This window comes from Bidens hawaiensis, unplaced genomic scaffold, assembly GCF_021521415.1.
Source record: "Bidens hawaiensis isolate Kalapana, Puna unplaced genomic scaffold, B.hawaiensis_p1.1 tig00024244_1, whole genome shotgun sequence".
NCBI lineage: Eukaryota > Viridiplantae > Streptophyta > Magnoliopsida > Asterales > Asteraceae > Bidens > Bidens hawaiensis.
Window position 1 is genome coordinate 82,886 of NW_027493815.1, and position 14,959 is coordinate 97,844.

At 34.6% G+C, this 14,959-nt stretch overlaps 2 protein-coding genes across 2 annotated transcripts; one reads left to right on the top strand and one right to left on the bottom strand.

The window, feature by feature from the left end:
• Positions 1–956: 956 nt before the first annotated feature.
• Positions 957–6,238, bottom strand: LOC143568903 (putative late blight resistance protein homolog R1B-16). The gene is made up of 4 exons (XM_077054938.1): positions 5,285–6,238; positions 4,778–5,252; positions 1,573–1,977; positions 957–1,530 (listed from the first exon to the last, which is right to left on the bottom strand). The coding sequence occupies exons 1-4, from the start codon at positions 6,159–6,161 to the stop codon at positions 957–959; spliced, it is 2,331 nt and encodes a 776-aa protein (XP_076911053.1). The 5' UTR covers positions 6,162–6,238.
• A 5,291-nt stretch (positions 6,239–11,529) lies between these two features.
• On the top strand, positions 11,530–13,890 carry LOC143568904 (putative late blight resistance protein homolog R1B-16). Its single transcript, XM_077054939.1, has one exon. It carries the CDS (start codon positions 11,530–11,532, stop codon positions 13,888–13,890), a length of 2,361 nt encoding a protein of 786 aa, XP_076911054.1.
• The last annotated feature ends 1,069 nt before the right edge of the window (positions 13,891–14,959 follow it).

Genomic DNA, 14,959 nt, shown 5'->3' on the forward strand with positions numbered 1-14,959 from the left:
TAGAATCAGTTTTAGGATGATGTTCTTGGTGAAGCTATGAAGTTATTGAAGTAAGAAAGAAATAAGCTAAGAGCATATTTCTCAAGGAATAAAAGAATATTAGGGAGAGTATGATATCTGCCCAGATCTTGTTGTGTATGTTTCTGGCTAAGTCATCTATTTATATGGAGGAGATGTAAGCCTTTTAGTCCAGTTAACTAAACTAGTTAGCCTCTAGTTTGCATAGAGAGTTGACCTTTATGGGCGGGAACCTTTTGACCGTTGGTACCTAATTAAAATAATATTATTTTATCTGAGCCTGTTCCTTGTTCAGAGGGAACAGTGATGTGAGTATTGATTTGACGTTGTACTGTTGCACGTGGGGTACTGTTCACGTACTTGTTTACATAAAATTGGGCGGGAAACGAAGCTTTTAACCTTCTAACCTTTTTAGCGTTAATGTGTGAAAGCTATTTTATTAATTCCTTGGGCTACCCCCATCATCAACATCACAAAATATGATTATTTTCAAGTTGTGTATCAATTTCTCAGTTCTGAAAGGGTTGTTACCTCTACTTAATTTGTTTTCTTCGCATTTAATCTGCATGTTCATCTCATTCTTGTGATTCAAAGTGACAATTTTTAGTTTGTTGTTGGAAAGAGCAATAATAACTAAGTGTGTATATATATATATATATATATATATATATATATATATATATATATATATATATATATATATATATATTTAATTTACATATTTGAAAGTGTAATATGCTAAGATCATTCTACAAATTTGATCGTACATAGCCTTCATTGACTTGTTAACCTCTTAAAACTTGATAACTTTTGTTATTATGATGGACCACTAAATACTTGTTAATTAACAACACATACCTGCATCCACTTCATGAGCATAGTTTGAGCGCCTTCGCTTGTGAAAACGAAGCCTGCTCTTTTGATAATACGTTGGAAAACTATTTTGCATGTACTTTCAAGACACTGTTTCCTTCACCTCCCTGCTCGTTCTGAATATCTTTTGCAGATTTATATACAGAAGTGCTGCATTCACTGACCTCAATCACTTCCAATGTTAAAATCTTCCCAAGACCAAGCGGGACACCATTGAGTTTTAAGCAACGCCGAGTCACTAAACGTTGTAGTCTAGGAAAGTTATCCCTCGTGCTAATCCATTGCCTCATGCCTAGATTTTGCAATTTCAACATCTTGAGTTGCCCAAATTCCGCATCTCCCATATCCCACTTTTCTCCAATACATGCATTAAATTTTAAGTTTAAAACCTCAAGGTTAGGTAGCAAGGAGAAAGACCACATCTCTTCCCAATCCATGCCAGTATTCGACATTGTTAGTTTCTTAAGCTTCTCAGGAAACATTATAGGATTGCACGATCTAGTTGTTTCATAATAGGTATCTGTATTTAACAACTTCAATTCTTCAAGGTGCTCCAAAGAGCCTAAATTTGAAAATTCGAGATCACCTAGCGTCGATATTAAGGGGCCACAAAACCCAAGCTTCCTAAGATTGGGAATCCTTGCAAGTGTATTTTGAAAAGATCAAGGACTTACTTGAGACAAGGTTATCAGGCTAGCCAACACACTTGGACAACCATCATTTTCTATCACTTGTAATAAACAAGGATCCTCAAACAAATTTTCTCCTGATTTCAAATATAGATGCCGAAGATTCTCCAGATTCCATATGGTCTTTGGTAGAAGAACATTCTTCCTTGATATTATTAGCATTTGTAGGTTAAGAAGGTTTGATATTGAAGCAAGGGGACTTCCATCATACGCTTTGATAGCCAAGTATCTCAGATTAACCAGTTGAACCACATAAGAAGGAAATGAGGAGATAGTGATATACCCTACACCTAGAATCCTGATGAATTTGTATGAATCGATAGGAATAGTTCCACCCTCTTGAAAAACTTTTCCTAGTTCCCACAGAGAGCAAAGCATCGATGAGACCATACCGTACCTTCAAATCATGTTTCTTTAATTAGTAAACTTTGTCCAGAAAACCTTATCTCTGGTCTATAGGCTATATACAAACAGACCCTAATAATATAATGCTATTATCTATAATTAACACTTGCCCTGCTTGCGGTGCGCGCATATAATGTATATATTGAGGGCCACGGGATCGATTATAATGAACAATAATACGTAAATAACAACAATTATAATAAACGAATATTTCTATTATTGATTTGTAATGAAACGGATGATTACAAGTGATGTTGGTCGGAGGTATTTATACCCACCGGCGGTTACAATATACTGACGCGATGGTTCGTATAAACGACGCAACCTTCGTTTATTTTCTAACTAATTACAACAATATACACCAACTATTAACTAATTACACTTTGTACCCTAACTATACTAACTGAATATTCTAACAGAGTTTATCTATTAATAATAAACTAACGAACTATTTTAACGGAACTTTAACGAGATCGATGATTAACCAACAATCACCCCCTTAATCTCGATCTTCAACACGGCTTGCTTTGTCTTCATAGTAGTGTAGTTAAACTATGTATGAGATGAGCATCCGGATCTTCTTTTTCTTTGTTTTTCCACTTTGGGCATTCATATGCGAAGTGACCATATTCATTACATTCATAGCACTTGAGATCACTTTTGTCTTTGTATCCGCGACTCGCATTTCCACGTCTTCTTTCTTCTTTGAAAGGTTCTCTTCCTTGATCTTTTTCTTAGCTTCTATTACCATGACCTTTTCCATGACACCAGTTCTTTGGATGATTACTAGCCATCAAAAGCTTTCTTTCGTTATCGTCTTCTGGTTCGTCTTGACTTTTAAGGCGTTCTTCAAAAGCTATTATTCTTTCTACCGCTTCTTCAAATGGCATTTTGTCAATTTCCAAATATTGCTCGATGGATGCCACGATTGATAGAAATTTCTTTGGAACTGAATTGAGCAATTTTCTTACAATTATCTTATCCTTGAGATTGGAACCAAAACTTTTAAATTTGGCTCTTATGCTTCCCAATTTTCCAGAGAAATCACTCATGGTTTCATTTTCTCTCATCTTTAACTTCTCCAACTCGCTCCTTAATGACTGTAGACGTGCTTTCTGAACTAGATCCGCTCCTAGATGTCGAACTTTTATTGCCTCCCACACTTCTTTTGTTGTCAGGTGTTGTGCCACTTGCATCAAAATATCTTCTGGCAACGTTTGTAAGATCATTGCCTTGGTCGTATATGCCTTCTTTTCATCAACTTCTTCTTCTGAGCTTACCGCTTCCCAAAGACCATAAGCCTTTAAGATTGTCTCCATCAATAATGCCCATGTCGTATAGTTTGACTCAGTCAATTTTGGACATTGAAAAGATATATTCCCTTGCTCACGAATTTTTGTTGATACACTTGATGAATCTTCTCTGCCAGACATAATTTCTTACTTTTTACTCGATTGAACCATACAGGTTTTTTGCTTTTACCACACAGGATTTATTTGCCGCACAGGTCTTATTGCCATACAGGACTTAGGTTGCCACACAGGACTTAGATTGCCACACAGGTCTTAGATGCCACACTGGTCTTACTCTTGCTCTACGAATCACGAAGGTTCGGAGCCACTTATTCTCAACGAATCACGAAGGTTCGGAGTCTTGCTATTAGAATCACACAGGTTCGAATTGTTTATTCAAGTTTCTATATTATTATTTTAGAAAAATAATAAATATCTTGAATACCTTTTTTTAATAATAAATTAATAATTGTTTATTAATTAACCAATCTTATTTTGGTCAATAAGATGACCGTCTCCCAAAATCAACACACTTTCCACAAAATTAAACTTGCTGTTCCTTTCCCCAAACCACCATTTTGACTTTTCCGATTACCACAAGTCACGCCGGCCGTTAAATTTAATTGGATTCTCCTGGTCGGATATCTTTCGCCGGTCTTTCAACAGGTAATTCTTATCCGTCTTCTTCCCTGGTTATTGCAATTCACCGATTAGGGTTCCGAAATTGGGGTTTTTAGAGCCTCGCTCTGATACCAAATGAGGGCCACGGGATCGATTAAAATGAACAATAATACATAAATAACAACAATTATAATAAACGAATATTTGTATTATTGATTTGTAATGAAACGGATGATTACATGTGATGTTGGCCGGAGGTATTTATACCCACCGACGGTTACAATATACTGTCGCGATGGTTCGTATAAACGACGCAACCTTCGTTTATTTTTTAACTAATTACAACAATATACACCAACTATTAACTAATTACACTTTGTACCCTAACTATACTAACTGAATATCCTAACAGAGTTTATCTATTAATAATAAACTAACGAACTATTTTAACGGAACTTTAACGAGATCGATGATTAACCAACATATATGTGTGAACCCTAGGGTGGGCAAAAGTGAAATTGCACTAATTTTGACGTTATTTTACTAATCTCATGAAAATAACGTTAAAAGTGATGGAAGGTTAATCAGGCATCATGTGGTGGCGTTGATAGCCGAAAGACAAGGGTACATGCACCAATCGGTGGTGTCCCGATGGTTGAGTGTTATATGCCTTATGTTCAAGGCTTGATGTAAAAATACTATCGAGCTGGTGGTCTCACCGAAAGCAGCCTCTCTATTACTAAAGAGTAGAGGTAATGCTGTCTATATCTTACCCTCCTCAGAACTATCATAGCTTTGTTATTAGTGGGATATACAGATGATGATGATTATCTATAATTAACACCACGTTTATCAATAAATGAAGAAAAATGTTCATACCTTGAATTGTTTGAAAGAAAATGTTCTTCCTCTGCTTTTCTCAAGCAAAAGTTACGCAACAAATCATGAACGCGACATGTTTTAACTTGACCATCACCCTTTGTTGTGGGAGCCATCACCAGGCTTCTCTTGATTAAGTCCATTAAGAAATCCTCTGCAACATCCTCCAACATTCCGCTCCCAGTTTCAGGTATGAACCCATGAGCAATCCATAGCCAAGTCAGCTTTGTCACGGAGACTTCATAGTCTTCAGGAAATGCTCCAAAATAGAGAAAACATGGTCTTAAGTGAGGAGGCAAATGGTTGTAGCTTAAAGCCAGTGAGTCCATGTACTGGCTTGGATCACTAACGATAAAAGAACGTAAACTTGCAGCAATTTTCCGCCACCGGGTACTTGACAAATTGTTTTTTAGTAGGCCAGAAGCTATGCTAATTGCAAGAGGCAAACCTTCACATTTGTCACTTATTACACATCCTAATGATTCCAACCTACCAGGGCAATTCCGGTCCTAAACACCTTCTTCAGAAATATCATCCAACTTTCAGTTATAGTACGGAGGCGCAAAATATGGGCAAATCTTGCTGCATGCACATGTGAATTCACCTCTACATCACGGCTGGTAAATAGAATCCAGCTTCCAGTTTTGTCATCTGGAAAGTACATCTTGAGATCATTCCAAGCCTTACAATCCCATATATCATCCAAGACTACCAAATATTTACGACCCTTTAACAGTCTGTAAACCTTTTCCCCCAATTGGTCATCGTTCATATTATCAATCTTGTCATCACGATTACCATTGATAAAACAGCATAATATGCTGAGTAACAAATCCTTCTTGAGATATACTTGAGAAACACAAGTCCATGCTCGAAAGTCAAACATATACTCGATTAGCGGATGACTGTATAGTTTTCTAGCCAAAGTCGTCTTACCAAGCCCAGCCATTCCTGCAATCGAGATAATTTGTAACTGCTTTGTAGAAGTTCCAGCAAGTTGATCAAGTAGAGTTTCCACTTCCTCATCAAAACCTACAAAATCATCTTCTCCATATGCCTTTGAGTTATATCTTATGTTACAAAGTTGTTCACAAACAACTATAATCTTATCCATTATTTTTTCTTCACGCTTATACCAAGATTCGCTAGCCCCTATTTCTTCCATATCCTCATTTTCATACCCTGGCAACTTATCCATCACCGGTTTCGCATGCCTATCCCAAGCTTCACTAGCAACCAATTCTTCCATTAATTTTAATAAATTTTGCACTTGTTCATTTTCATACCCTATCATCATGCTTCTGAGGTGATTCAGGAGACCGTCAAAAGATTCAGCCACCGTTCTCTTGGAATCTAGTGCTTCTGTGTCAGATGAATATCGCATAAGGTTGCTACGTAGTTTCTTTAAGAAAAGACCAAGAAATCAGCCATGCTTCTTTCCAGGTATCATATATAAGTATATCTGGTGAACAGAAATCAATTCAAAACCACATATTTGTGATAGCTGCCATGGATATCCAATCAGTTCACAATTCCTTGATTTGGGGAACAGTCCAAATTTTGATCGAATCGTTATAAGGTTTGTAGCAGGATCTTATATAGTTCTCTATGAGAGTTAATCTTTAATTTGTCAATGTTTTAAGGGCCAAATTAGATGGTAGAAAGAAACATGAGGATTGCAATATTCTTACGATTATAAGAATTAATGATTGAACCATATGAGCACAAATATACCTGAATTAAATCGCTTAAATCTTAACATTTACAACAGCATGTTTGATGACAGTAAAAAAAACTCACCCTCAATCATGATGATTGGAGCTTGGTTGTCGCCTTTCTAGTATTCAAGTCAACTAAAGACTAAAGGTCGGCCACATATTTACTCTGTGTATCTATCCAATATTAATTGTTTATATCTCGATTCTCATATAAAGAACACTTTGCAAAAAAAAATAATAATAATAAATAAATATAAAAAAATAATAGTAAACTAGCAAATTATCCCCAACTTTTATCTGAAGTTGTAACACAACAACATTTATGTAAACCTAAGAAGGTTAGAAGGGTACAATAGAGATGAACAAACAAATTAATATATGGCGCACATCCACAAAGTCTAATATTCTATACATGACAAATATTTTATTTTAAGGATATTGTGTACGTCGTCTTACCATATTTTGAAAAAGAAATTATTGAGCATAAATGGGTACACGTACCGATTAATCAAATGGGCGACTTCCACAATTAAAGGACGAAGGTTAGATAAGTTCTAGATAAGAACCAAAGGACCTTTCACCTAGTGGTATCCAAAAGAAGTTAGATAAGACTTTCATTTTTAAATGATTAAGTTCAAATTCCGTGTAGTTGACAAAAGTAAAAATAGCGTTAAGGAAAAACAAGGTACGTTCTGAAAATTTTATGATATATACCTAGTTTTGGTGAAAGCACACACAATATGTATACATAATATGATATCAGGGGAGGGTTATTCTAAAAAGAAGTTGTTTCCTAGGAAGACTAGGAATAAATCATAGCCATTGGATCGTGTTAATCAATAGTTGAGATTTAAAATTACCAATAACCGACATAGATTCCTAGAAATACTCTTTCATCACTATAACCGACATAGTTTCCTAGAATTGTTCTTTCACCATAATTTGTAATGCCAAATGTCAAAAAATTGTTGGTTCTTACCATTAATAGGAAACTCCTTATTCTTATTTGAACCATTTTCTATGATATCATTGAATAAATTTGTAATTAGAGGTCGCAATACGTTGTTTTTATAAGAGATTCTAGCTGTTTGTCATCAAATTGAGGGCTAATAATTTATACACACACACACACACACATATATATAGGGGATGGTTCAAGAGAGAAATGATATTATTGCAAAAAATGTAAGAAATGAATATGGACCACCAATACGTTTGTTTTAAGTTTTAAATGTTTAAAGCTAAATAAAGAAACTATTAATTATTCTCTTTCTTCAATTAATATAACTAATAAACCATAATACTTATTTATTTAATTAATATAACTAATTAAATTATTATAATTAGAAAATATTAAGAACTCATTTATTTTTATAACTTACTTTTTGTTTCTTGAATTTTTATCCTACACACGTATAATTTATTCATACGTTAAAATCTCTTTCTATCCAAAACTAATTTATTCCAACTCAATATATTAATAGAAACATGATCAAATACATTTTATTCTTAACATGAAAACGGTGAGAACCAATTTATTGTTATGATTAAGTTTATTTTTATAGGTGTTTGTTGCTATTTTTTGTTCGTATTTGCTAAATTTTTATTATGAGACATTATAAGTATTTGCTTATTTATATTTTGTTGTTATTATTAGATGTTTTCTTTTGTTGTTATAAGTATTTGTTGGTATATGCTGTTATTATTTTGTTCTTGATTTTGATTATTTTGTTGTAGTTTTTAGGTTCTTTTCTTTGTTATTATAAGTCATTGTTTATGTAGATTGGTATTGTAGTTGGTATTGTTTCTTACGTTCGTATTTTTAAATAAATTGGCATTATTTCCTACGTACTCATATAAGATCAAAATGTACATGAACCTTCCCCTATATTAATATCCATCAACACATACTTACATAATGATGAATAATACCAAAAAATAATTTTACGTGTGTTTTCATTAGATATCAACAGAAAACATACAACATACACAAAAACGTATAATCTACACTTGTTCTAAGAATAAGACAACATATAACCTACATACGAAAAACATTTAACCTACACACAAAATTCATCATCAATAAAATACACACGAACACGAAAACATATAACCTACACACAAAAAACATATAACCTACACATGAAAATTTTAACTTTGTGTAGATTATCTACACTTGTTTAAAACAAGTGTAGGTTATATAATTTTGTAGGTTATATAACTTTGTGTAGGTTATATAACTTTGTGTATGTTGTATATTTATTTAACTTCGTGTAGATTATACGTTTTTATTGCTCAAAACAAGTGTATGTTATATAACTTTGTGTAGGTTGTATATTTATCGGACTTAAATACGTTGATATATGCTAATATATTGAGTGGAAATTATTTTTTTAATATAAAGAAATAGTATTATATGAATAAATTGTATTTATGTTGAATAAAATGAATAATGTGTAAATAAAAACTAAAACTAAATTAGTGTTTTTATTTTTTTAATTATTATAGTTAAATTAGTTATATATTAATTAGAGATATTTATTATGGTTATATTAGTTGTATTAATTGGAGAGAGAAAGTGCATTTATTATTGCATTTACATCTTTTTTATTTATTTTGAAATATTTAAAACCTAAAATAAAACTAGTGGCTCATATTCATTTATCTCATTTCTTTGATTTCTTTCTTGAACTCAAACCATATATTTAATATAGAAACTTAAGTGTAAAGATTGTTAGATAGTATATAAATAGGGAAAAAACAAACTAAAATAGGCAAGTGGATCAAAAAATATGCAAGGAAAAACAATTTAAAACTAGGCAAACCGAATGAAACAAAGACACATAATCTCGTTTTGCAATGCTTTAGTCTAGTTAATTCTGAACCCATGAAAAATAATTTGGTAGCACCACAAGCTAACATGTGTCGCACTTAGGTTAAATATGTTAGTGTTTTAGTGTAATTAAGGATTAACTTGTTGATTAAGTTAATTGTAATACGAATCTAAATAAGTCGGGTGCGGGGTGCACACTTATTTGATCTTATTATAAATTATAATCTTATTGGTACTTAGGGACGAAGCCCCTAAGTCACGGGGGTTCCAAGGGGGCAACGCCCCTTGGCGGGGGTCCGGGGGCAGCGCCCTGGTAGCGGGGTGCGAGGGGCGGCAGCCCCTGGCAGGTCCAAGGAGCAACGCCCCTGGCCGGGGTCGAGCTGCCAGGTCAGCTTGGAAATTTTTTAATTTCGGACATATGTTTCTTTATTAAAAACGTATTAGAAAATTAATTAATTAATTAATTTTCGTTACAAAATTTAATAAAATTAGAGGAGCGTATATTCAGTTATTGGTTTAACTGTTATGATAACTGCAAAGCAGTTACCATCATCCCTGCTTCCAAACCCTAATAATAACGTAGTTTGATCATATGTTTTTAATCTGGTTTAAAAAAAAAACTCTCTCAATCTCCATACTAATTCTTGCACTCAATCTGAGTTTTATCCGGTCAAAACATTTGGGAACTAACAAATAGTTTTGATCTGAAAGTGTTTCACGGCTCTCATATTTCCTAAGATATACGATTGTAGAAATCCCCAACAAAATAGTAGCCTAAAAAAGAAAGATCAGGCTAAAAATCTGTAGAAGATTACGCTAAAGTGCTGCCCAGTGATGCCTAACAAGATTAGGTGTTCATTGGGTTTTCCAAGTTTAAAAAACTTGTTTTCATTGTATTTTTGTAAATGTTTTGATCAACTTGTCTATTTCAAATATATTGCTTTATGAAAAGACATGTTACCAGATATAAAGAATAGCCATTGTTGTTTTATATGAATGCCATGTTGTTAAGTTCCGAGTTAAGCCCACACATTTAAGGGGAGGTTCGTTATGTCCGCTAGTTATCTTTTAAACAAGATATCTTTCAAGAAAAATAATGTAGCTCCTCATGAGTTCAACGTTGACTGTAAAGTCAAAGGAATATCAAAGTATATTATTAGTCAAAGTCAACAGCGAGGTACGGAATATAGAAGATTATTACTTGTCAACGCAAATAAAATGAATTAAGTAGGAGCCTTGGAGTGGTAGTAATCTGACTGCAGTGAGTTGGGCTAGCACACTTATTAATCGTTGGCAATGAGCTGAGGTTTATAAAATTGGGGCTTTACGTGCTTAAAACAGAAGATGTGTTGTTATTTTATAATCACTGCGTATAGTACATGGGTTAATTCACTCAGGCGCGTACTAAATTTGGTCTTAGAAATGTACTTCCTATGTCGGATCCATCCAGATCCTTGGCACGCCGAAATAATGCTGATCTTATGTAATCTGGGTAAAAGAGCCAAACATATCGTTCAATTTGTTGTAACACAAAATTTTGGAGGACTGAAGATATATCAAGATATATTAGTCACGTCAAAAGCAAGATGAGTCATAGCTAAATATTAGTCACGTCAAAGTCAAGACTTAGCTAGTCATACGGTCATCACCAATAAAACAAATTATATTATATTTAGATGATAATTCTATGGAGACTTGAAGTCATTCAATCAATCAAGAAAATACAGAAACTAGTGTGGTTATCTGCTAAGGTAGCAGCTGTGAAGTGTGAACGGTGGTGAAAGACGACGGCAGCGGTGGTGAAGGGTGGCTGGAGACGGCAACAAAGGTAATCTACATTCTAGTTTAAATTGGATTCCTTAAATCTCAACTTGAGATTTAAGATCAAGATAACCATGATATTAATTAGCACTTGTTTTGTTATCAATCTGGTCGTTTATATGATTTCAGTCGTTTACAACTACTTATCGTGCTATGTATGCTTAGCCTGTTGAATATTCATTGATAACATTAAAATTTTCATTTTGAACAACAGTGATCATAGATTCTATTTTCTACGAACTTTTGTGCCTGGTTGCGATCATATATTGGGTATTACCGTTTTATAGAGACTGAGGTGTTTAGTGTTTATGATACTTCTGTAGGAGTTGGCATTTAGGCTGATCAACCCAAGTATTGTCTGTTAAAATAAATAGAAAACCATGGCTGATGATCTTAAGCTTCACATCAAGCAGCTATTAAGCCTCACTAGACGTCCTGAAGTGTTATCTCCAGTAGGAAAACAGGATCTCAGGAGAAGGATAGCTGAATCCTATGCTGGTCTAATGAATTACCTCCGAAACATGATGGTAGGTTATGAAAACAAGGAAGTGTGGGATTTATTGACAGATTTGGGATTAATGATGTATAACAAAGGTTGGTTTGATAAGATACTAGTGAACTGCGAAAAACTCTGCGAAATCAGATATAGCTCAAATATTGAGGACGAGGCTGTTGCAGGATTTGATGCTGAATCAGAAATATTACTGGATCAAATTACTGGAACTTCCACAAGGAAGTTACAGATCATCTCAATTGCAGGAATGGCTGGGCTTGGCAAGACGACTTTGGCAAGAAAACTATTCAAGGATCCGCTAATCGAGTATATGTTTGACATTCGTGCGTGGACTTGTGTTTCTCAAGTATACCACAAGAAGGACCTGTTACTGGGCATATTAAGCTATTTAATGAATGATCTTATTGATGAGATACACAAAATGAGCGACGAACAATTGGGGGAAAAGTTGTATAGACTTTTTAAAGGTCGTAAATATTTAGTGGTCTTCGATGATATCTGGGATTCTAAAGCTTGGAATGATATCAGAATGTATTTTCCGGATGACCGAACCGGAAGCCGAGTGCTGTTTACTAGTCGTGACATAGACATGAGTTTACATGTAAAGGCTGCAAGACCTGCTCATGTTTTGCGTCTTCGTACTCAAGATGAAAGCTGGGATATATTTGTGAAGAAGGTATATAGAATGGGAATATGTCCTAGTCACTTGGAGAAATATGGGAAGGTGATAACAAGAAAATGTGAAGGTTTGCCTCTTGCAATTGTGATAGCTGCAGGCCTTCTGAAAAACAAGTGGTCACTTTATTGGTGGAGGCGAATTGCAGAGAGTCTAACTTCATTTATGGTTAGTGATCCAAGCCAATACATGGACACGCTGGATTTAAGCTACAACCATTTGCCTTCTCACTTGAAACCATGTTTTCTTTATTTAGGAGCATTTCCCGAGGACTATGAAATTCCTGTAACAAAGCTGATTTGGCTCTGGATTGCTCATGGATTTATACATCAAACGGGAAGCAGACTCTTGGAAGATGTTGCAGAGGATATATTGATGGATTTAATCAAGAGAAGTCTGGTGATGACTCCGACAATGAGGACTGATGGACGAGTTAAAACATGTCGCATCCATGACATTTTACACGACTTTTGTTTGAGAAAAGAAAAGGAAGAGAACTTTCTTCTAAACATTTATAGGTATGACAAGATCTCATCAATGCTTTTCTCTCCATTAGAGATAGGGAAAGTTCTGCTGGCGGGTAGATCAATTCTTATTGATACATATAAAACTCTTAAGATTCTGGATATAGCCTCTATCCCTATCTCCTCATTTCCTCATGAGGCAGCCCAACTGATCAATTTGAGATACCTGGCCATTCAAGCACATGAAGGAAGTCCTCAGCCATCAATATCAAACCTTGTCTACCTACAAATGCTGATAATATTATCAAGGAAGAATATGCTCATACCAAAATCCATTTGGAATATGGTAAATCTGAGGCATCTATATATCAAATCAGGTGAAAATATTATTGAAGAGCCCTGTGGTATACAAGTGAAAAAGAAGGATGGTTGTCCGGATTTACTAGCCAGCATGCAAACCTTATCCCATGTAAGTCCTCGATCTTGCCGGAATATATTTTCAAGGACTCCCAATCTTAGGAAGCTTGGGCTTTGTGGACCATTAATATCAAGTCTTGGTGATCTTGAATTTCCAAACTTAAGCTCTATGGAGCACCTTCAAAAGTTGAAGTTATTAAACACGATTGTGTTTCCTGAAGCAACACGATCGTGTAATCCTCTTATGTTTCCTGAAAAGCTTAAGAAACTAACGCTATCAAATACTGGATTGGATTGGGAGGAGATGTGGACCTTTGCATGGCTTCCTAACCTTGAAATTTTAAAACTAAAATTTCATTCTTGCGTAGGAGAGAGGTGGGAAACCGGGGATGCAGAATATAAGAAACTTAAGTTTTTGAAATTTCAGGATCTTGACATTAGGGAATGGATTAGTTCAAGTGATAATTTCCCAAGACTACAACGATTAGTGGTTCATCGTTGCCTAAAACTAGATGGTATCCCGTCAGTTTTAGGCAAGATTTTGACTTTGGATGTGATTGAAGTAAGTGGATGCAGTAGTTCTGCACATGAGTCTGCGATGAGAATTCAGAAACAGCAAGAGATGGACGGAAACAACTTCTTAAAAGTCCACGCAAAACCAGAACTATAAATCAGAAAGGTTGATTCAGTTACTTTTATTTAAAGAATGCTTATGTATGTAAAAGTTTTATATAAAGAATGCTTATGTATGTAAAAGACTAATCACAGGTGTTGTAATATAATGTTACCATGAATGTGTGTTCAAACTTGTAATCAAGATAACTGTTTCTATATTGCTTGTATCAAATTGTTATGTTTACACAGAAAATAAACTACAACTAAGTAGGTGAAGGTTGACTCTCAACTTGGAAATACAAATAAAAGGAATGAAATATTTCTTTATTTGCCTTCAATGGTCCATACATCTTAGCCGTCTTCTCTTGCTATGGAAATCCACAAATTGGTAATTTATGTGAACTTGATATTTTATTATTTTGTAACATTCAACACCCCCCCCACCCCAAATTGTGTATTGGGGTTTCCAATGCTCAACTTTTCAAGACAATTGCCGAATATTCTCTCGTTGACGACTTTTGTTAATATATCCGGTAATTCGTCTTCCGATAGAACGAAACGTAGCTCTATCATTTTGGCTTCATGTTTTTCTTTATTGATCGATGTGTCTATCAACCCCCACTTGTTTTGTACCATCGTGTTGAACTGGGTTTTCAGATATACGTATTGCATTTTTGTTATCACACATGATCCTAGTGGCTTCGGTTTAGGGAAACTTGGTTTCTGTCAACAGTTTTTGTATCCATAGAACCTTTCTCACACCCTGTGCAATGAAAATTTAGAAAGAGCAAGAGATGGACGGGAACGGCTTCTTAAAAGTCCACGCAAAACCAGAACTATAATTCGCAAAGGATGATTCATTCACTTTATTTAAAGAATGCCTATGTGTGTAAAAGACTATAACAATTGTTGTAATATAATATTACCATGAACGTAGGTACATTTGTTGTTGTTCAAGAAACAGGTGGATACTTGTAAGGCCCGTTTCTAGTATTAGTCTTTCATATTTGTTATTTTTAGTTTGTTAGTTTGTTATTATTAATCTTTTGTATGTTGGGGCCAAGGCCATTTGTATTAGGAGCCCACTGGGCATGTTATATGAAAGATGTGTATGTGAATATAAA